The sequence below is a fragment of the Molothrus aeneus genome, chromosome 3, assembly GCF_037042795.1.
Source record: "Molothrus aeneus isolate 106 chromosome 3, BPBGC_Maene_1.0, whole genome shotgun sequence".
In the NCBI taxonomy this organism is placed as follows: Eukaryota; Metazoa; Chordata; class Aves; order Passeriformes; family Icteridae; genus Molothrus; species Molothrus aeneus.
Genome location: NC_089648.1, coordinates 68,119,870 through 68,144,290, shown reverse-complemented (window position 1 = coordinate 68,144,290; position 24,421 = coordinate 68,119,870). Strand labels below are relative to the sequence as shown.

The following is a 24,421-nucleotide window of genomic DNA, read 5'->3' as shown; positions in this document are numbered from 1 at the left end:
TTAAAGAAGATTTTAATATTTTAAAAAGTTTTAAGGCTATTAGAGACACTTAGCACCTTTAAGGAGAATTTCAGGAAAGGAATTATAATTTTCTGTATTCAGACAGACCTAAAGTAGACATTTTGAATATTATTCTAATGGTAGCACAATATATGGTTAAGCCATGCTACCAAGGTGCTTTCTTTTGGGTAACCAGTAAGGACTGGAAAAATTGTGCAAAAAGCTTCTGCACAACCAGCATGAAAAAAACAGGTCAAACTAACAAAACAAAACCTCAAACAAAGCAAAAAGATTCTACTTCACTTACCTGCTTTCAGCAGCAGTATCTTAGATTTATGCAGATAATCCGAAATTGTCACACTCTGTCAAGGAGGTGGAACACTAAATTGTGAGCTCCCTCAGGCTGACAGTTTTTCTTTCATTTGGGATTTCAAACTTCGTTTGCTTTATTTCCTCACCTCCCCACCCCCTTGTCCTGCCTCAGCAGTACTTTCTTCTGTTATGCTCCCGTGCGTCAGTGGGATGCGTCCCTGCAGCCCCGCGTGCTGCATGATGCAAGAATGTGCAATCTGGAAGGGCTGCTATTGATACAGTCCCAGCAAGGTATGTGCCTGATGGGCACACAAAGTTGGGCAGATCCTATCCCTACAGTCAATACAGAAATCAATATCTTTATGTAGTAAGCATTAGTGGAAGTGAACAGATCTTTAAAAACAAATTTTTGATTTCATGACACAACATGAAATCAACGCATCACGTGACGCTGTAGGAAAATAGTAAGATGATGGCAAAGTAGGAAGCAAGAGCAATGAGATGACAATGACAGAACAGGGAAGGGAAAAGCTGAAAGGAGTTCAGTTTAGGATACATTAACTAAGGTAGTCATCAAGTCATCAGACATGAATATGATCTATGCCCAGACAGCTGAGACAGAAAATGGAATCTGAAATTCAGAGACCAGAGATGGTCTACCTCAAAGAAAAAAAGTGCAAAAAAAGCTAGAACAATAATAGCCTGCACATTTAATTAACATGAACATAGAGAATTTGCACAAAGACAGAAGACAAAAATCTTTATTAGCCTGGGACTAAAGACATTTATCGAATGGATTTTACCATTCATGTTCCTTTCATTTTTAAATTCTGCCAGTCTAATATTTGCAAGTTCCGTTCTTTCCTTACAATCCCTGGCTGTAAAGCTTAGTGAAGTGACTGGCTGCTAACTGCCAAGTATTCTTGTGCTTTAGCAGGATATAGGCACTTCATTCCAATAACATGATTTTATTTGGCAGTTGGCACAAAACAGGCATTAGGGTTATGATTCAGTACTTGGTTGTCTCAACAATCTAATGCTGAATGAACTTTTATCTCCCTAGCATTTGATGATCAGACTATTAAAAGGTTAAAACGGGCAAAAAGGTTTCTAAAACTTTTTTTCTACAGAAATCTTCATATTTCACAGGGCACTTTTCAAGGACAAGAACACTAAACAATCAGCCAGAGGTGCATAAATTCCAAAGCAATATTTATTGTGTTACTATTAGCTACGCTTTCTCCTACTACCTCTCTCTACTGCCCCATGTAAACACTCACACAAAGCTCTTACTGAAAAATACTGCTCGCTTTGAAAATATTCTCAAAGCTTTATGTTCTCACAACCTTCATAGACCACAGAATTTTCCTTTCACAGAGTAGTGAAGGGGAGATAACACTGAATGGGTGCCAGAAAATTCTTCCTAACTTCCCAAGCTACTGTGTTGCTCTCCCTCACCAACCTGTACTTCTCTCTTCCCCATTCCAGAAATGGTAACTAGACTTCCTCTCTAGTTTCAGCTCTGTCTCCAGAGAAGCAAGCAAGCAGCACCCATTACAACCCCTGCTCAGCCCTGAGCACTGCTGCACAGAGCTCTGCCTGGCTCCAAACTCACCTGAAGCTGTAAGTCCAAAAGCCTCTGTCCCCCAACAGGCTGATATCTTGAGCCAGAGATGCAACCTGCTAGACTGGCATCTGCTGAAACCCACATCTCAAATTCTTCTACTCCAAGAAGGATGAAAAGAAATCACTAGAAGAAATGGTTGTATTTGAGCTTGGACTGTGTCCTCATTCCATAAAAGCCTAATGCTAGAGTTCAGCACTTGTTTTCCCCTTCAGCTTATGGAGCGATCCTCCAAAACGTAAAAAGTAAAACTCACAAACCAGCACTTGGACAATGTAAATTGTAGGTGCTCAATGCTATTCCTGAACTCTGGTCCAAGTACAGATCTAACTACACTCACTAACACCTCTATAAATCATCCCTTTCCAAACCAGCTGGGTCTAGTAATGCATAAGGGGTCCACAAGAAGCAAATCACTGTGGAATAGATTAAATTAATAAATGTCCACCATTTAGGCTGGGGATATTCCCAGATTTCCAGCAGGGAGAAACCATGCAGACCATTACACAAGCAAAGCCTTACCAGCTTCCATTTTACACAAACTGCTATTTTCCCTGGTTCCACACCCAAAGTATAATGATCTACAATAGAAGGGCTGACTCCATCTTTTCAAGGACATTGACAACTTAATGTTGAAAGGAAAACTAGGGGGGTTTTGTTTTCCTTTGGTTTGTTGCTTGTTTCTCTATTTGATATTTTGAAGATTAAAACTTCACAGAAAGGGATGGAATCGCCAAAAAGGAAGTCTGCTAAACTGACAATGGGCCAGCCTTTGGTTTTATGCTAGCTATTCCAGAAACAACAACGAACCAAACAACAACAAAAAAAAAAACAGACTATTTTGAAGTTCCATATTTATAACTCTAGGCTTCTGATGTTCATGAAAGCTTTTACAACAAGGAGGTCACTAAACAGTCACCCCAGGTATCGCATAACTAATTCATGTCACTTGGGGAAGGTAGGGAGAAAACTATTAGCCCAGTCTTGTGGGAAAACGGGGAAGAACCAGCCATCATCAGCCACCTTCTTTAATCTACTGCCAATAGATTAAACCAATAATTGTCTACAGCACCACTTGATGTTTGGCATTTGCTACATTTCCTTCCTGTCCAAAATCCTTTAAGAAGAAGTCTTGAAGATGCTGGAATATATGTTTTAGCATGCAGGCATGCTTTAACACAGAAAGAAAAGTAAACATTAATAAGAGCTGCTATCATAGTAAGTTCACACAACTTCAAACAATCAATTTACCACCATTTTGTGAGTTAAATCTTGTCACTTCAGTCACTGCAACTGACAGCATGCTCCCCATTTGATGTGTTTTACGCAGCAAGTCAGACAAGTAAGTTTTTAGAGATGAGCTGCTCCTAAGTTAACAGTAATTTAGTTCACATGCAATCATGGGAAGTTACCCTAAAATCAGAAGGCTTGAGTGTGAAGTGTTAGCATATATCTTGTAACTCCAGCCACAGAGAAACACTCAGGGGCTCTTCAGGGTGCAGATTTTCATGGTACTGTTCATGAAACCTCTGGCATTTCACAATGTCCATGGCCATCCACTCTGCGCAAGATTCAACTGCACACATTTCTATGTTTGAAAAAAGGTCTATTAAACAGAGTGGAAGCACAGTGTCACTAAAGAGACATGTATTTCATCTCCTATTGTTTGATATAATTAGGAGATGGGGAAATAAAAAGGCCTCTGCACATTTAATATATGCTATTATGTCATCTAGTTGCATGTTTGCTTGAGGCTTACTTCATTTGGCCTGAATATAAACTTGGAAGAACTTCAGGTTCTTTTAATGCTAATGATCTAGTTCCTGCATAATACAGTCAAATGAAAAAGCTTGACATGTGAAAACTTAAATAGCAACAAGAATACACAGTTCTCTTCAAGAAGAATTTCAACTTCAGCCTCTATTAAACTCAATCTAGTGTACAATACTTGTTGACACTGTTTTGCTCTTCCTCCAGACTGTCCTGCTGCTTCTGTGACCCTGTTTCAGCCACTTAGCTGCAGTAGTGCAGGTTACTCAAATCTCACTGCACTTGGATTTTGAAACCAAGTTGCAAATCCACTAGAGACTAATTATTTTCTTTCTAGGTGCCAAACTGTTCTATCAAGTCTTATACACCCATTGATATTTTAAAGAACTGTTCTTCTTTTCCCTTTACGGGAACTTCTGTCTGCAAACATTTTTCTCTGAAACTAAAGATAAATAGAAAATTCATAAAAAATACCAAGAGACACCCAGTTTTGCTTTGAACCTCCACCAAGAGGTGGCAGTCAGTTATAAAGAAATAATGAACCTACAGTGCCCTCACGTGTGAGGGGATATGAATTAGAAGTGTGGAGATCTAGAAAGGGAGAGAAAAGTTCTCAAGCCTTCAGGAAAGACCCTCACTGAAGAAAACAATGCTTTCCAGCACGTGGGGATAATTGCCCTCATGCATTAGGACAGACTGGGTACTATAAACATGTGCAAGAAACAAATGACAAAAGATCTCCACTTTCAACTGCCTTTTCAGATGCTTGTGAGCTGAAAGTTTCATGTGCATTCTCAACACAGGAACATAATAAAGGCAGTTTAGTTATCTAGTTTAGAAGCCACTAGATAGTATGTCAAGGAAGTGCCACCTTAGTGGAAGAGCAAAGATCACACTTCACTCTATTACCCAGGAACACAAAAGTTATCTTTTCTACAGTTACACAGAAATTAAGGAGGGTAATGCACCTTAATTAGCATTCAGAAAACCTGTAGGTCAAGTTGGAAGTCACCTAAGTTAACCAACAGGAAGCACCAAAGACAGGAGTGCCTTATCTCTCACTGTGCTAGAGCTTTCTGCCCACCACAGAAAGGCAACTGCATCTATTCACAACCACAACCTCAAGCTGAGGCTGGTGCTCTCACCTCAGCAGTGAGATCACTCAAACAAGACAGAGGCCAAGTCCCAGTCATTAATGGGCCCAAGGTGACTTCACCTCCTCTCTAAATAAAGTTAAGCTGTTTAATGATGGTGACACAGCCAGCACTTCCAACTGCATTAGTCCTGCTTTACATGCAATTCTTAACTTGTTCACAGGCCTGGAAATGAGAGCAAAAGCTACTTCAGTTCTCTCATCTTGGGAGCCCAGGCATGTAAAGGGCATGACTTTGAACCACCTCAGGGAGAAAAGGTGCTGAACCCAGAGTCCTACTCTTTGGAAATACTCTAACCACTAAGCTATTTCTCAGGAGTGGGAGGGGTAGCTCTGGTTTGTTTTGTGCAAAGCCCATCTGATAGGTCTTCAGTAAACATGCTCCAAGAACACCATGTTCTGCAAGCCCTGAGAGGAGATAGAAGGAAACATTTAACCTCTGGATCCACAGTGAGCTTACTTGAGCACAGGCGTGGAACTATTGCCCACTTCTAGACCTGAAGCAGCCTTAAGCATGGCTGAGTATCTGATGAAGTTCTGCCTAGATTCTCACTGACTTTGGCTAAAGGGTTAGAAGGATCCTGAGTTTTGAAGCTCTGAGTTGGGTCATAAACACAAGCTTCCTGAACTCAGCTCCTGTCTTTAGACTACGTCATTGTCTTTCAGCGACGTAGTGAAAACCAGAACCTGTGTCTTGACAAACAATTATAACACAGGACAGAGGATCCCCCATGTTGGTGGCTCTAAGTGCAGAAATCTGAAGTTATCTTATTCCATTTAAAACAAACAAACAAACAAACCCCCAAAACCCAACCAAGCAAAAAACAAAAAAACAAAAAAAACCCAAAAAAACAACAAAAAAACACACCCAAAAACAAAAAAAAAAAAAAACCAAAAACAAACCCATCAGCAGTACTATAAAAACATTAGGTTTGAAAAGCAAAGCATTCTGATGCTAGCAACTACCAGAAGTTGAGTCTACCTACATTATTTCAACTTTCAATTTTTAAGTTTTTGTTTTACTGTAGGGAGAACATTTTCCTGTTAGGGTTATTTTTCCTATAGTGCCATCTGTTGCAGAACCTCACCTCTTTCATTGTCATTGTGAATGATATATCAATGATAAAGCAGCAACAAACTTGTCAATGAAAATACTGCATAGTAAGCTTTGTCACAATCATGACCTAAATGTATCCCAAGTGGGTGAACTACCATTCCCCTGCAGGAGGCTGTAGGAAACAGTAAGTAACAAAGTGTAAGAAACAGTAGAGCATAGCACCTGAAAATACCTCCAAGATACAAGCTAACTCTTTCAGTTGCATACATATAGTAAGGGAGTTTAAAGAATTTGAAGAGTATTTGCATCTAAAAGCCACAAGCTCCAGCACCCTTCTTTCATGAAAACACCACCTATGTTCTGACACATTAGACAGTAGTAAGTAGGAAATCTCTGGGGACACAAGCAGTCTGTTGGGTCATTGCTACAGCCAGGGCTGAATTAAGTAAAGCACCTTTCCCACTGGATGAGGCCTTGCCATACAGCAGGATAAAAGTGAAAACACAGCTAGGAAGTTTCACCATGCAGGGTCCCTTTGAGCACACACCAGCAACTCCTGTGTACCACAGTCACACAGCAAAGAATATATTTCTTCTTGCTAGTGAGGACAACCAAAAAATTCCATTTTCCACTGTCTCTCTTTATAATAGTGGACAATTAACAGTATTTAAACAGATTTTAGCCTTGACAATGCAGGAGTTTTACTCTGCTTGGAATAAAGAAAAAAAAAACAAATATCAACACTACCACACAACACATTATTTTACTTAAGATAATACAGTTCAGCAGAAAAAAATTATAGCTTAAACATGTTTATTGGTTAATTTTGTTTAACAGGAACTAAAAAGTTCCTGTTAAAGGAACTTCAAAGTCCTAAAACCTTAAATGTCAGCCTTCTCTTCCCAACTAGAATCTACTCATTTGTTGAATCCGTTCTTAGAAAAACTGGTTAGTTACCGTGTGCTAGTTTAAAATTCTTCTCAGATAAGCTCAAAATTAAAGAGTTATTCACCAAAGTCTTCTAATAGTTTCATTTCCCTTAAAGTCCTTCATATAGATCTGTTGCTAGATCCTTCAGGAAAAGAAAGACTGATTATGGCTATTATTTTCACTTAGTACCTCTGCTAGTATTTTCTGGTTAGACTGAGGAAAGTCAATGCCACAGCCAGCAACAGAAGACACCATCATACATACTCAGGACTGATTTCCTACACAAACCTCAGCTTTTTGATCCCAACTCATTCACTTATTAAAACATCACTGTAGTTGGGTAGGGGATTTTTTTCTGTTGTTTTGGCTTTGGGTTTTTTTTAATATGTGGGAGTGCATGCCTCCCACAGATTGTTCAGACATGGTGACTTAGTGCAGTGAGTGCCTTTTTCCTTCGTTCAGTTTTGTTGTTTTGAAAGATGTATTTTTTGAAAGGCTTTATTAACAATACAAAGGTAATATTAGGGAAGTTTCAGTAGGAGATAAATGCCTTACAAAACTGAAATAGTGACAATCATGAATTAAAATAGAAGTAGGCATGAAACTTGAATATAGCGGTGATTATTCATAATTAATATATAAGGTGCTGATTCACCTACTATCATAAATTTCTTATTAATTAATAATTTTCTTCTCCCTTTCCTATGACTGTGTCAATCATCACTGCTTTAAGTCAGTTACAATTCCATGTAAGAAAACTAGCAAGATGTCATCACCAACAAAAAAAAAACCTAAAAATATGCTCCATCTCAAGAAGTTTTCATATTACTATTCTGCAAACAGAAATAGCATGAGATAAAAGGGACATTTTAGTTTCATTTTTCAAGAGATTTAGAGTAATACATTTCCATTTATATTGATATCACTTCAAACAAATCAAAAACTGGCAACAAAACATGAGACATGAAGTCTCCCCCAAGTGTTCCTTCAAATTCATTACATCTTCCTGGAGCAGGTGCACCAGCTTAAGTTCATTCCATGTGGAATTCTGTGAAGCATGTACAAGTGAGGAATGTCTATTTACTGCTGTGGTAACCGGCACACCTGGTAGCCCACACTGAGCCAATTTAGTCCTGAAAATACTGCAGCTGCATTCATATGACATTAGATTCAACCTCCCTGGCCCTGCTGAAAGGTACACCACACAAATAAATAGAGACACTGTGCTTCCAAGCTCCATATGGCCCATCCAAAATTTGCTTCCTGCATCTCTCTACTCACAGTGTGACTTCTCAGATTAAGAGACAAGTGTGAGTGTCAGCTTGGCACAGTGATCACACTTATGGCCACTGGAACTCCAGGAAACCTGACACTTGTAAGAGGAGACACATGATTGTTCGTAACAAATGGAAGTACTAAGAGAGTTTTGAAACAGAATCCTGCAGCAACATTTCAAGATGCTTCTGGACCGACCAACCAGCACAGGAGCCTCAACCCTGCAAGCACATACATGCTTCACCCTACCACACAGGAGCAGCCATTCTGGCAATTTAGGGCTGCTCCTAGGAATAACAGGCAGATGGGACTTTTCTCAGGATAATGTCTGTGGTACACTACACTTTTAATGAAGTACCTGCTGGTTTATTTTTAATCTATAGCTTTTAGATCATGTGATGGTATTAATATAAGTTCCCTCAGTAAAGCAGTTCCCTCCAAATGTGACAGTAAGTGCCCAAAATACTACTGCTAAGACAATAAATACTTCAGAAGAAAATCAAGGAAAAAAAACCCAAACAAATCCTACCACAACAACCTAATTAAACAGATGTGTTTAATATAATAGTAAGTTTAACCTGAATAAAGAAAAATGCTTTCCTCTTGTGGTACAAAACCAAATTGTGTCGTATTTCTGTAGCACAACACACTCTTTCCCCTCTTCAAAAAAAGATTCCAGAAGCTGAATTTTAAAAAAGCTGGGCAAACATGTATTTAATCCTAGTTTTCTGAAGGCAACATATTTAGAAGTGTTCTAAAAAGAAAGAGAAGATAAATACTTAACATTTTGATTGGAGAAATTATTTTAGCATATTTCAGTCTTCACCAAAATTCTTGTTCAACTCACCTCATTAATCTAACTGGATTACCACTATTCAGGTTAAATCCTTCACCCACCTTACAGGATCTTCAAAGCTTTCTCACTACTTTGGCTTTAATATAAAGCACTTTTGGACTGAGATAAATAATTTTCACAGCATCTGGACAAAATGTGGTTTTTTCCTAACTTGATGGAATTTTAAGACCTCAGGTAATTATTTCCCAATGTGACATCTTGTCAATAAAAACAACCTTTAGGGCCAAATTAAGTTTTGAGATGAGGCAGAGCAAGTTTCAAACTCCAGTTCAGTACAGATCCCACTCATGCTTGAATGAGATACTCATAGATCTAAGACAAATGCAGATTTTTACAAGTTTAAATGAAAACATGAAACTCCTAATGCTTGAGAAGATCTACTTTGTCTGTTCAACTGCGTTCACAAGTCACTTACCTGAGAGAGGCAAACCAAAGACTGGAATCTGAGACCTTAATGTTCATAGGTTTTGGCTATTCTAAGGGTATTTTTCTTGCTGTTCTTCATGGGACTTCCAGTTATTACTGAGGAAGCCTTTTCCTGCAAGCACTTTGTCTAAAGCAGCACATTTTCACAAAAAGGAGGGGTTTTTTTGAGACATCAATCAACTTTGTAACAACCAAATAAACACTGATATTCTAGCAAATTCTAAATTTTACTCTCAAAAAAACAAACACACTGAAGAACTAGTTCCAGTATTGTGGTGGGTTGATGCTGGCTGCATGTCAAGTCTCCACCAAAGCTGCTCTATCCCTCCCTTCTTCAGCTAGACAGGGAGACAGAATGTAATAAAAGAAGCTTGTAGGCCAAGGTAAGGACAGAGAGAGATCACTCACTCAGCAGTTACCATCACAGGCAAAACATACTTGATTTGGGGAAATTAATTTAAATTATTAATAAACCAGAGTAAGATAATGAGAAATAAACCCAAAATTTCAAGCATCTTATCCCCCCCCAACCCCACTTTCTTCCTGGGCTTAACTTCCCTCACAATTTTTTCTACTTCCTCTTCCCTAGCAATGCAGGGGAACAGGAATGGGGTTGTGGTCAGATACATTGTCTCTGCTGTTCCTTCCTCCCTTGCTCCAGGGGTCTCTCCCCACAGGAGGCAGTTCTCCATGAACTTCTCCAAAGTGCATCCTTCCTCAGGGCTGCAGTTCTTCATGAACTGCTCCAGCTTGGGTCCCTTCCAGTGGGGTGGAACCATTCAGGAACGGACTGCTCCAGCATGGATCCCTCTCAGAGTCACAAATCCTGCCAGTAAAACCTCTACAGCTCCATTCTCCACAGGGCCACAGGTGCTGCCAGAAGCCTGCTACAGCACAGGCTCCCAAACTTCCTCAGGCATCCACCTGCTCTGGTGTGGGATCCTCCACACCCTGTAGGTGGAGATCTGCTCCACCACAGACCTCCACTGGGACATCCTGCCTCATCATGGTCAGGACCATGGGCTGCAATGGAATCTCAGCTCCAGTCCCTAAAACACCACTTCCCCCTCCTTCTTCACTGCCCATGTCTGCAGAGCTGTTTCTCTCACATATCCCTCCCTTCTCTCACTCCAGTTGCTATTACCCAGGGCTTTTTCCCCTTTCCTAAAAGACATTATCCCAGAGGTACCACCACTGTCACTGATGGGCATGGCCTTGGCCAGTGACAGGCCCAAATTGGAGCCAAATGGACATTTAGGAAATTTTCAGCAACTTCTCACAGGAGTCACCCCTGTAGCTGCTATGAAACCAATATCTTGCCATGCAAACCCAAGACAAATACAGAGCCAGGGGGGTAAAAAAATAAAATCCATTTTTTATTAAATAATCTGCCCCACACATTTTCTGGACTTCATCTCCACTACAAGAGAGAAATAAAAAAGATTGCTGTAAGAGCCTTCTAGAAATTTAGAATTTGCATCAATAATGAGAGCATTCTCTTTAGGATGCTCTCCTGCAGATGATGCCAGATTTCCAAATCGACTCTGTGAAGAGTCATGATCCCATCTAGTTACATGAAGAAAAGCAACTGCCACAAGGACATAATAGCAGCTTCTCTTCTATATTTTCTTATAGCAGCAGAATATTGTTGCGACAGAATATTATACAGCATGCTCCTTCAATTCCTTATCATTCTATAACATTCAGAATTGTTAAGAAGCTTCCCCTTGCCATTTCGAAGTCTCAGGGTTCAAGACTTCTCAGAGAGCTCATTCAGAAATAGAAACTATGTAAGTGGTATCACACTATTTTGAAAAGAAAGTAGTTTACAGACTTTATTATCCACATGAAGACTGACTTAGTCTGTTGGAGATGGAGAGCTTGATTTCAATGAGCATCAGAATCTACCATTGTACCAGATAAAGGAATCTAGTCTCAAATTAGGCTATTAAATTATATTATCCCTGGCTTCTATTACATACAGAAGGAGAAGATATTTCACATGATACTATCCCTAGGAAAACCACTTCATTCTATTTCAAAATTATTTATGCTTGGCTTCAGAATTTAGAGTTAGTTCTTTGTTAGATTGCCTCTTATATTGTATATCCATAATAAAAACCTACAGCACATACTCTTTCCAGTTTGATTTCCACTTATATTTCTTAGCAGTTTTAGACAACAAAGGAGCTCAATGCTTTTTACATGTCCTGTCTAGTTGGATTGGCCACCCTTGTTTTTAAACAAATGAATTCAAGTAGTACTGTAGCAGGATACTCTAGCCCTAAAGTGGTCAAGCAACTTGGACAATGTCCTGTTTGCACAGCTATCAGTGGTGGGCTGAGCTCAGGCCATGTGCTGGTTTTGGTGTTGAACTACACTAAACCCCAATTCAGTATCCTGATAGTGAGGCAAAGATTTGGCAGAGAAGCTGCTAAGCTGGCCTGGCAGACATGGGACTGGCAGTCGGTCACTTTATACTATCAAAGCCCAGTCCACTTTCATGAGGTAAGGTTTCTCTAGCATATTCCTTCTTGACACTCCTCAAGGTTAGGAGAGAGACCTGCCCACGAGCATTGGTAGGGTGAGTTACATCCACTTTACTTAATTATTCCTTCCTGTGAGCTTTAATATAATTGCTTTGCAATAGTGCTCTGTTCTATCCTATACATACACTGCTAGCAGTTCTAGCTTTTATACTGTACAGGAAAGAATATTGGGGCTAAGATTGGATCCAGCCATACCCGGACCTCTCTCTGAGAAGGAGTTTAGAAAGCAAAGGGTTCCTTTCAGCACCTTGTGGTTCAGCAGCAGGACTTGGCACTCCACCCTCAACAAGTTCACAGAGCAAATGTTCAGAAGATTAGTATTCGTTTTTCTGCTGAAGTTTGGAAAACACATGATGATAGACATGTATGTTTGTTTCTGTTACAGAATCAAGTAGGTGTCTCCTTACAGCTGTCTAAAATAGCTAGATACAAAAAGAAAAATTTCACACCAGACCATCACACAGGACAGAACCAGATAGGTTATATTAGCAAAGGATAACCTGGGATAAGTTTGCACTAAAACCATAGACTTTCAACAAAACTTCAAGCTTTGGCCCTCCCACGCCAGCATCCCTGACACAAACTCTGAGATTATATCATCGAAGACATTTTATTCCTCAAAAGGCAAATGTTTATTCATGAAGTTATCATTAAAAAGGGAATTTGTGAGTCTGAGTGAGTGTGCAACTAGAGAAATTTTCAGTTTCTCAACACAATCAAGAAGAGATTTAGAAGATAGTATTAAAATGTGATTTTATTCTCCGTAAAATGCATTCTTTTTTTGACCTCAGGACATCTTCCCAAGTATTTTTTCGCAACTGTTTTTTTGAAGGAACAGTCAGCAAGTCATTTAGCTTCCATGTGAGATTCCCATCAGAACTTTGCAATTGCCTTAGCATGTTTTTATGCACATGCGTGAAGATTTATTGCCAGTGGAAATGACTTTTGAGCCACGTGGCTACCCTACCCCAGAGATCTGATAGCCAAGAACTGTACCTCCCCCCAAAACATGCGGATGTGTGACACACTGCACCGCAGACCTGGGGCTCTGAGAGGAGGAACATAGGTGGAAGCCACATATATGGGAAGCACACGACAGCTTACCGGTACAAAATTAATTTCTGAGTCATGAAGCAGCCATGTTTTCCACTGCCCTTAGGAGTAATGATCTGCACACTAAATTCAGAGTGTATAAAACCAGCACTTTTCCCAAGTCTTCTATCACTATACACAAACATACCAAAAACTCCACAAAAAACCACAGAACAGTCTATGCTTCAATCTCAGGTATTCATTTAATGTATAAGCTACAAAGAGTTAACTACTACCTTTAGAATCTAAAATTAAGATTTTTACATTGCACATTACAAATGGTATCTTCTGCATTAAAAAACAGCTTTCATTCCTAGTGAAACCTTACTCAAAACCTTGAATCCTTTAACAAAAAGGCCTGACACTGAATAATGAAAGAAAAAGAAGCAACATTTGACATTTCCAATTTACACATACTCTTCTGACAGATTATAGACAATATCAGCCAAGCAGAGTTGCCATATTCTGAACAGCAAGAAAAGCAGAACACTACAAGCCAAGATACCAATATGCCTTCTAAAAGCCAGACAAAAGCATTTCTTTTCCATTTGGCTTATTTTCCTGCCTCATGGAACAGAACAGTAGCAATAAAAATGTCAGAATTAAGCTTCTCTTACAGAACACTATTTATACATCAATTTCTAGGTAAATATAAGTGACCATTACAAACATAACTCTTAAAAACAAAATGTAACCTAGGTGAAGTTATAAGGTTTCCAAAACCTTTTCTGTAACACAAGTAGGAAGGACAGAATGGACACAAAGGAAGTTACAGCAAATATCAAAAGCATATCCTGGTAAGGCCTTATCTTGTAACATGGTGAGCTCCAGAAAACGTTTTGTGCACAGCAGTTGCCAAATATTTAGTACTGTTAAAGGGACATAAGCTTGCACTCAGCACTGACTTGGAATTCACAGAAAGCTTTTCTTAAACTTTTTCCTTTCTTTGGTCTTTCTTCTACATGGGTATCAGTGTGAAACTAGTTTAGAACTAAAATTTAAATAAATGGAAAATCCAAACAGTTTAATCTGCGTGGAATGTGCTGTTGGCAAACAGGCTGCATTTAAAGCTAAAAGTTTTGTAGCACCAGAACACCAGCAACAGGCTCAGCAACAAGCTGCAATGGAAAAAAAATCTTTCAGAAAAGAGGTGGTTCTCCTCCTCCCAGAAACAAACACCATCCCCTCTCCCCCCTCAAAAAAAGAAAACAAAAGAAAAAAAATGCACACAGGAAAGGCTTTAGAACTTTAAATAAGTTTGCATTTTCAGGTTTATTCCTCCTTTGAATAAATGGTCATATTATTCCATGTTTACTCTCTAGGAGCTAAGAAATCCTTGACAAAAATATTTGTCTCAGAAGAAAACCGTTTAAAAACAATTCAATACCAATCAAAAATATCCCAGGGAGAGAAATGTGGTAAAGAGGTGATTACATCCTGAGTCTCAAAGCTCAGGCCCACAAAGCCAGTCAGCTATTTAGGCAGACAAAGACTTGCCAGGAAAGACCTGCAAATAAGAAATCTTTATTACTGACTCCAGAAGGCATAGAACAGTGAAAAAAAGTTACAATTTTTAACTAAGTTACAGGGAAAAAAATAAAAACCACGTGTTTTCAGAAGCAGTTTTCAGTGCTTTTCTACAGTACAGTGCCTGAATTGAAAGTTCTTGCAGTTGCACAGAAGGGACACATTATCAGATTACATAAGCAGCATCACCTCTATTTTTAAAATACCAGCCCAGTATATTTTTGGGTAATATTCTTGCACTAGAACACAGCACTGGGTGATACTTTTAACCCAAAATTACATGAAAGAACAAACTTTGTTTCTACATAAAGCTGAAGTAAGAGAAATGGTAAATTGTTTACTAGGTTTAAATAGAACTAAACCAGTTCACCTTCCCAAACCAACTTTTGGCAGTAATTTAACCTAAGCTTTCCAGAAAGAAGACAAAGGGAAAGAAAAAAAGTCAAAGTCACTGAAAACATCAGAAAGGCAGTAAACAAGAAAAAATTAACTTAACTTTTTGGGCTTAATTAATTTATGTAGCTTCAAGTGAAGATTTCCATGTTTCCATTGATTTCTGGGGAGAAACCTAAGCTTTTCCCACCCTCCAATCCCCATTCAACTGTAAACAATTTACAGGAATAGAAAACCATACTGACAGCAAACCATATTTTTGGAAATTTAAACACTCGGTATCCACAGGAAAATATAATCAAGCTTTCAAAACCTTTTTTTCTGGCCCACAATGGTATATTCAGTACTTTTCCACTATGTTTATTTTAAAAGGAGAAACCCTGACCTGAAGAAAAAGTCAAGAGTAAGATGACACAACAGCAAGTATTTCTTCAGTGCTCACTTTACACTTGTCACAGTAAGACAATGTAATTTTCTTTCAAGTAATATGCTTTGGTCAGGCTAACAGAAGATACATTATTTTACATAACCTAGAAATACATACTTTTTTTTACTTAATATTGTATGCTAATTTACAAAAGATTGCAAAATCTTAGATCTTTTCCCTTTGCTTGAACATCTCCTCAAGATACATAAAATTCCCCATTTGTGATCAAAAATCAGCCAAGAGCCCAAAATGAGGACAGTTATTTACTAATAAGCAGGACAAACAAATTATATTATAAAACCCCCCCAAAAATATAAATAAATTGGCTTTTTGGAAACTTAGAGCAGAACTTCTAGGAAAATCAATGCAGAGAGGGGAAGGATCACTGCTACCCATAGACTATTAGAATCAGAGCAAGAAGAACAATTTCAGATAGAGACCTAAGTGGACACTAGAACATGAGTGTAGACTGGAAAGGATCATATCCAGTTATGAGTTGAAATGAACAGCCAACTTCTAAAATTACCTCTAGAAAGAGAAGCAGAATCAAAAGAAAGTTTTGAAAAAAATCTAAAAAAGCATTCATGTGACTTAGTGACTGCTAGATCAGGAGAACAGATGCTGCTATTTACAAAATGCATTCAAGCTGAAGCATTTCTGGTTCCTACAGATCTCTAGGTATCAACTCCTATTTAAAAAACCAGAAAAATACAGGGAACAAATATTTTTTAACTAAGCCACCAATGTACATCCTATAATTGCTTACCTCATTACTAAAGAGCAATAGATAAGGAACCATTTCTGTTTGATTTCTTCAGTTTTAAAGTACTTCAATGCAGTAAAAAAATAAATATCAACCAAGATATTACCAGAAGTGTGCTTCATGCAAATAAAATTTGTAGTTATGATGTCTTGAAAATCAATGCAGCAAAATCACAAAATTCATAAATTTACAGATAAAGTAATTTCCAACAATTATAAGGAAAAGCTGACTAAGCAAAGCTCATTTCCATACACAAAGAGCCACATAACATTAGCATGGAAAATTATGGACAGGCTCAAACACAGAAACAGCATTAGAAGTGCCCCAGATGCCCTACTTGGCATCACTTTGAGAACCTCCACTGTTTTCAAGCAACTCCTTATTCCAACCAAAGACATTCCCAAGGTCAGGCAATTCTGGAGTTGACAAGCTCAGCAAGAGAAAATTTTCCTTCATCTCTCTCAACAGACTAAAGCCTTAAGAAAGAAGGCAAGTAGGCTGAAGGAGGGAAGAGTCAGATAAGGCCATCTGAGTTTTATTGGGCATTTAAGTCTTTAAGAAATATTTTCACATGCCTGCTCAGAATATTCCCTGACATGTCAAGATTACTTCTTCTCCATTAACATCAGCCTGACCCCACACATGTGATACAGACCCATCATCAGAACATGTTTACAATAATACTGCAGAGGCAGCAGATGCCATAAATAAGACTGATCATTTTAAAGCATCATGTCATTACTTCAGTATTCTCTCTCAATTTGAGGAAAGCAAGAGTATTAAACACCACCAAAAAGCCCATAACAGACAGATGTTTTCTAAACTCGTGATCTGGTAAAGCACCGTGTGGATTTTGAAGGGAGCACCCTACAATGAATAATTAAATCCATTCCATACAATATCTGGAAGAGACAGAACATGCTTTTGCTATGAAGTGAACTTACAAAAAAAGATGTTTTAATTCACTGTATAAGAGTACTATGCAAACAGGAACTGATTTGGGTATTGGCACTGTGCAGAGAGACTAGTCAGCTTCCAGACGGATCAGATTCACCAGCTACAGTGAGGATATCATATTTAAATTCTTAAGCTTGAATAGACTATAAATTTCAACTGAGACACCTTTCTAGGGTGGCTGACCAACAGTAAGAATCACAGGGGAACATCCCTATCATGCAGCAGGACACAGTCAAATTAACTTGGACAAAAATCCTAAACCTAACAGATCTGCCTAGCTAAAGATCTCAATGTTCACCAAAGAAAACTACTAGTGTTGTACAGGAAGGCTAAAAAGGACTTTAGACAAAGTTATAAAGTCATTTTTCAAAGATTACCCCCAAGAAGATTAAAGATTTGGAAAGTTAGGCAGTCTTCCATAACACCGCTGATCAGGATAAACCATTTGGGAGCAATGAGTATAATTTTCACCCTTATTACTCTTAAGAAGTGTGCACCATAGAGCTCAAACACAAAGCAAAGAGTGAATTCTTTTGTGAATTCACATTGCTAGAACAAATACAGCAATGAAACAGAAAAGTAACTCCTATTTTATCCTTTATGGATGCACACAGGGGAATTACTACCTCCTCTCCTGGCAGAGGCTTTATTTGTCCTACCACAGTAGCAGAGAACACAATGTCTGCTTTGGCTATGACCAGAAATCTTCCCATCCTTTCTGGATGCCCATTTAATTTAAATGATACAAGTATTTTGCCAGGATTTGGAAAGGAAGGATATTCCCTCCATGTCCTCTGCCAAGCAAGCCTAGATCCCAATCAGTCCCTCAAGGTTTTAAGACAGGAAAATTTATTTGGCTGCTCACATGACCCCTCTCTTCTGTGCCCTAACAGCCCTTGGCAAACTCTGGAATTCTGATACATTTATCTACTAAAGCAGCAGGCCTGAGAAAACAAAGAGATAATCAAAACCACCCCTTCAAGCCACCTGATGCTTTTATGTATGAGACAGGTTTCAGACCACAGGTTTGAGCACTATTTGTCAGGTAAATACACTCCTGAAGATCAAAGGGAAAGGACTTAGATGGTTCTTGAAGTCCCTCCAAACAGTTACCAATACAAAACACAGAAAAAGAAGCTGGAAGGAAAAATCATCCAGCTAGCAATGCTCTCCCTTTCCCAGGGAGAGATCAAATAAGCACCTCACTCCTGCCTGATGTTTAAGAACAGTTTAGATCTAAAGATGAACATGACTGGATAAGTCTATCCTAATACTGAAATTTTCCCCAAATGTCCAATCCAAGTCTTTCTGGAATTTAGATCCATTGTTCATTCATTCTAGCTCATGTTTTCTTTATTTTTGCAGCAGGATTTTCATCCCTTTTCATCACATTTCTTTTTGAATATATTATCTTAAGCCTCCTTTTAGCTGACACACCACCACTAAGTGCTTCAAACCTTCTTCACAAAAAAACTCCAAAGGACTAGAAAATATTATACAAACTCACATTAAATATTAAAGTAATTTTAAATTATATGATTGCTCTCCAGTTCTCTTACTCTCCCTCCCAGCTCATAATCCATTCAACAAACCATAAAAATTTGTTAATCAAGCCTTTGCTGGACTGGACCTTGTGGAGGCTGTACCAAGTACTTGTTACCTGACCTCACTTGCCCTCTGGGGATGGTTTTCCAGCTAATTTTACTCACTAAAGTGCAGTTTATAGACCACAATTCCCCAGCTTGTTAATAAGGCTATCATGTGAACATTGAGGACTCCAGTATATCAATCTATTAATATAATAGAATCTCTCTGCACCACAAGGCCTATTACTCCATCACAGAAGCAGTAGCAATGCTGGATTTAAAAGAATTTATCCTGGCTAAGTCTGCTTTGGCTGTTGCTCAACTTCTTTTCCTAGGCACTAAAAATGTGTTTCAACACTGGTCCAGTATTTTTTCTTTGAGCTACAGTTAAAATCCATCAGCTTCCTCTTCATCCCATCCCATTTAGCCCACACTGAAGAGGCATGCACCAATTAATCTGAGTCTGCTACTTCCCTCCACTATCTTGAAATTACAATCCACTACATGAGATCACTTCAGCTAGTTGCTTTTTTAAGCACCCTGGAATTAATTTCACCAGGCCCTACCAGATTTAAAATCTGTTGCTTATCCAAGCAACCTACAGGTTTTCCCTCCAGCCTAGGAAGGTACTATTTATGCTTTTATGGCTATTGACTACACAGGCCGGATTAACCGTTTCAGAAAACATTTCAATCACCTCAGCATTATCTGTTAATCCACTAATCTGTGGATCTTTTATTTCTTGCTTTCTTCCAATATTCATTTTAGCCATGCCTCCTCATGATTTTGACCATCCTAGCTTTATTCATATGTCTTTGTGTACTTTCTATATGTTTCCTTTGTTTACATCAATGAAAAGATCAACAGAGAGCACAGTTATTTTTTCATTACTAATTTTCCCCTTCAATGCAAGTGTTTGGTATCACTAGACTACTTCTCAAAGAGGTAGAGATTGTTTTTTTCTTCCTTATATTTGCCCCCAATCAAGCTCTGTGTGCCATATTCTCTGCTTTTTGACATTTACTGATTTTTATGCTGTTGTCATCTTTTATCCTATGTAGACTAGAATCTTGTTGCACCAGCAGAACCTGCCCTCCATCTATGTATTCTCTTTGTTTATGAAGAGAATGAATTTACACACCCATGGAAAGCAATATGTCCTGCTGAGTTTTCTCCACTGAATGGTTACAAGAGATTTTAATTATCAAATCTCATCCTTTCAATGATTCTTCTCCAGCTATGGACAGACACCTTGTATTTGTGTCCCACTCCTGCATTACTGATTGATCCAACAGAGGCTGGCAGAAGACTGTTCATGAGCATGTGTTTAGACATTCCATGGCTGTTCTTTCCCAATATATTTGTGTTGGTGTGCGGACACCCAGCACACTGGGAGGAATGACGCACTACTCTGCAAGGTCATAGGCACTATGCTATAAATACATGCAAAACACCCCATCAGCAAGAATTTACTAAGAACCTAGGATACATCTTGGGGGTTTTACCTCAAAAACCATTCATCAAACATTTATAAATGCAAACATTGAAACTGCTTTCACTTGGTTAAAGCATTGCAATTGAAATATGTTTAAAACATTTTTAAAATTATCCATTGAGGTCAAAGTGGCTTTAGGAACTTGCTTTTATTAATAAAAGCAAAAATTAGAAAAAAGGGAACTCATTTGCTGACATTGTCTTTATAATAACCCTTACAAAAACAACTCATTTATTCTAAATGGGAAAACCTATGTATTCTCTCAGGTAAAAAAGTATATGTTATTATACATATAAAGACATAGAGCCTACAATGAGAAAACTCATTATCCTGAACATAAGTCAAATCAACAGGAATATATGTTAAGCAATAATTAATTCTACAGATTCTGATACAAGCAATATTATTTATTAATAATATCATTATTAATGCTATTTATGAATAGCAAAGAAGAAACCCGCATACTTAGCAGCCCACCATATATCAGAGAAATTTTTATCCAGGAGAAAGAAACCCCAAAACATAACAAAGGCAGGCTTAGAGGGATGCCATGCTGACACAGGCTGCTGCCAAGCCTGCAGCTTACACCAGCCATACAATGCATTTTACCAACCTGCTCCAGACACAAAGCTGCAAAATCACCAGGAGCACCAGTTGCTCATGCCTAAATATTTGCTGACTGCCCCAACAGGCAAGAGGGCACTAACTCAAAGAAAGAAATAGCAATCAGACCACATGGAAAATTCTAATCTTTGATGTCCTCACTGATTTACGCTGGAAGCAAATCTGAAAGATGAATAAAGCACATTTTGCAGTTCTCCGTATTGAGGCAGCTGGGGTGGGCAGGAACAAAAAGAAATACCTAAGTCCAGGCTCAGAGTTCTAGTCTGGGATGGACCATTCCACAGGAGAGAGAACGAGGGGGGGCCCAGTTCACAGGAGAACTTCTGGGTTCAAAGTTGCCTCTCGTGCCCTGGGCTCCATGTCATTTAATAACTTTGGAACATACTGCTTGAAGTCCATATTGTGGACTTCAGTATTGTTTCAGAGCCCAAAAGAGGGAGATAAAGTAATACAAGTGCTGGTGCTGATGCTGATCTGAATGGGATTTCACATTTTTAAGTAACTAACCTTTGGAAGCACTGCTGAAAGCCACAAGTTCTATGGGGTGATAATATTTAATTTAATAGTTTGCTCTATCTGCCACCTTCACTGCAGAGAACTGAACAATATTATTCTTGATGATTAATCAACAGAAAACCTTTTCATGCCTGACAGGGGTCCTCAGCACCCAAAACAGAACACCTGCACTGGATTATTTCTCCAACAAATGTGGATCCAAAGAGTACAATGAAAATTTTCATTTATAAGTACAGACACAAGAACTAAGATTTGCCACTCTAAATTGATAAAATACAGAATACTTCTCTCTTAGATCTGTACTCCTGAAAGGGAAAATTTACAAAAGCAGCTTTTAAAAATTTTCTTAAAAATAATGTTGTATTTGACTTTATTTGCTTAACTTATTGGTAAACTTTTACTGCACCTTGTGTGTACAGTTGGTTTCACAGCTATTAAGCCTTTGACACCTATGTTTATTAATCAAACCAGCAAGGACCACAGCATTTGAACTTGCTTTTGCTGTATGAAAATGGACATTTTCTGCCAGAACTTTTTGGCCTAGTTAAAAAAAAAAACAACTAGTAACAAAGTTTCTAAACCACACTAAAACTTGAACAGACCACTAACTTCAAATACATAAAAACATAAAAGGGAGTCATCTGGTCCTGTATTCTGACCTCACCCCAAAATTTAGGTGAGAGATCACCATCTGTTTGGCCTTTGAATAGACTGGTATTTTGAACCTGACAAAAACAAGTCTTCCCTTAGCAGTCTGTTGCAGTAACTCATCACTCCCACTGGTAACAGACTCACTTCTCATATGAACCTTTAACAGGGAAGATGCCAGATGAAGTTTTCAACTCAATATTCAAGTTTGGGGTGGTTGCTTGTTTCACTGGCTTCAGTTTTTGAAGAAAAGCTGTCAAGCTTTTCACTTAGACCATGTGGAACTATCAGCTTTGAGAAAAACTCCACACACAGCCTAAACTGGGTAAAATAAGTTACACTGTATTGATCATACTGCACACTACTAAGAAGTTAAACAAAATAAACAGAGACTCTTTCACCTCCAATAACTCAAACCCGGAATGTATTTCTATATATATGATAACATAAAATGTTTTTTATGTTATACATATTTATGCATATCATGTATAAATTATTCTATCTATAGTACTTTCATATATTATTATTATTATGTTTCCCCGGATTTCCCTATGTTCAACCTGGTAAAGTTCAGGGAGAAAAAGCACAGTAGTGAGAATCAGGCAGCTATCTCCAAGCACAGCTCTCTGTATTCACTTGTGATTAAAAGAAATACCCGAATTTCCTTTTCCTACTCTGCAGCTAAAAGCAGCAGCTTTAGCAGTGCTGCTGGACCCGTTGACACAAGAATTCCGAGACCTGTGCAAAAACTTGAGGTGAGCAAGACAATCGCAATGCAAGTAACTATAATTAGACTGCAGGAGTGGAAGAGTACAAAGTAACATTTATTTTTGTTAGCATTAGGTCAGTAAATGTAATCCTCTACTGGCTAGGCTGCCTATGATGCCTTTGGAAAAAAAAAAAAAGTTTGGATCCTATCGATGCCAGTGGAAAAACTATTTACCAATAAACAACAAGAAGGGCATTCTGACAGGCTCTGCCTTAACAACAAGCTCACATGGCTTTTAAAAGCTCCAAGACTTCCCATTTATATTTTCAATTGGCAACACGAATATCAATACCCAAATCCTTCCTGCTTTTCTGTTAAAGTTAACTGGGTAATACCACAACACTGATCATACAGACTGAAACTAGAGCGTTAAAGTTGTCATTTTAGTGCTTCCTTGGGGATGCCCCAACTTTCCAGCCATTCATTGCCAAATCCTCTCTGGTGGATTCCACTAAAAGACTTCGTGCTTTTTCACAGAATAGTTAGGGTTGGAAGGGACCTCTGGAGATCACCCAGTCCAACCTCACTGCCAAGGCAGGATCACCTAGAGCTGGTGACACAGGAACATATCCAGGTGTTTTTTGAATGTCTTCAGTGAGATATTCCCCCTCCCTCCCCCCGCTGCCTTTCAATAACGCTTTTCCAGGTGTTTATTCGGGGAGAGAGCCATAGGGGTGGGGAGTACTTAGCACGTATTAATTGCAGGAATAAATCTGACAGGGTGGATCAGACGCCCACCTCGGGGCACAGATGAAACCCGAGGGCGCCCTGCGTGGGACGGGGCCAGTCCCAAAGCCGGCCTGCGTGGGAGATCCCGCGGGCCGGTCCCAAAGCCGAAGGGGTGGAGTGCCGCGCTCACCTGCACCCCGCCGAGGATCGCCTCGCTCTTCTCCCTCACGTCGGGGAAGGGGCACCGCTTGGACAGCATGAGCAGGCGGGCCAGCGCCTCGCCCAGCCCGTCCCGGGCGGCGGGCACCGGCAGCCCGTCGGCGGCCGCCCCGGAGGCGACGCTCTCTGCGCGGCGGAGCACGGCTTGCCCGATGGTGTCCAGGGTGGCGGCGCGGGCGGCGGCGTCCCGGCTGCACAGCCCGTCCCAGCGCACCTCGCCCTCCCGCTCCTCCATGGGGCCGCCCGGCCGCTGCTCCCCCGCCGCAGCCACCGCCTCCTCCTCCTCAGCAGCCCCGGCGCGGCCGCCCCATGGCGGGCTCCCGGCAGCCGCCAGCCCGCCCACACAGACGACGACGAGCGCGGCCGCGGCGAGCGCAGAGCCCGCTGCCCGCGCCGCATGGGGGGCAGCGCGGGCCCGTGCCCCCGAGAGCTGCCGCCGCCCTCCCGCGCCGGGGCAGCCGAACGAGCGGCGCCGCTGCGGCTTCGCCTTTCCCGGCGGGGAGAGGGGCGGCCACCACCCCGCGGCGCCGGCGGCTCCTCCTCCCTGCCCCGGGCATGGAGGGAAAGGGCGGCCCCAGCCCTGCCTCTCCCGGGACGGCCCCTCAGCCCTCCCCGCCGGGGCCGCCACCGACCCCCGGCAGTCCCCTCACGCGGGGTTGGGGGGAAATAGTCCCGCCCAGCACGGGGAGCCCGCGTGACAGACCGCCGCTCAGCCAATCGTCTTTCAGCGCTCCCACCCAGGGGGCCCAATCGCGGCGGGGAGCGGCAGTTCCGGGAGGGGCTG

At 40.1% G+C, this 24,421-nt stretch overlaps 1 protein-coding gene across 1 annotated transcript in view; it reads right to left on the bottom strand.

Moving 5' to 3' along the window:
• The window catches only part of SESN1 (sestrin 1), a 78,233-nt gene extending 54,346 nt beyond the window's left edge, over positions 1–23,887 (bottom strand). The window contains exon 1 of the mRNA XM_066547127.1: positions 23,609–23,887. Coding sequence (XP_066403224.1) covers positions 23,609–23,872 — 264 coding nt within the window. The 5' untranslated portion in view covers positions 23,873–23,887. The remainder of the gene's footprint in view (positions 1–23,608) is intronic.
• Between the last annotated feature and the right edge of the window lie 534 nt (positions 23,888–24,421).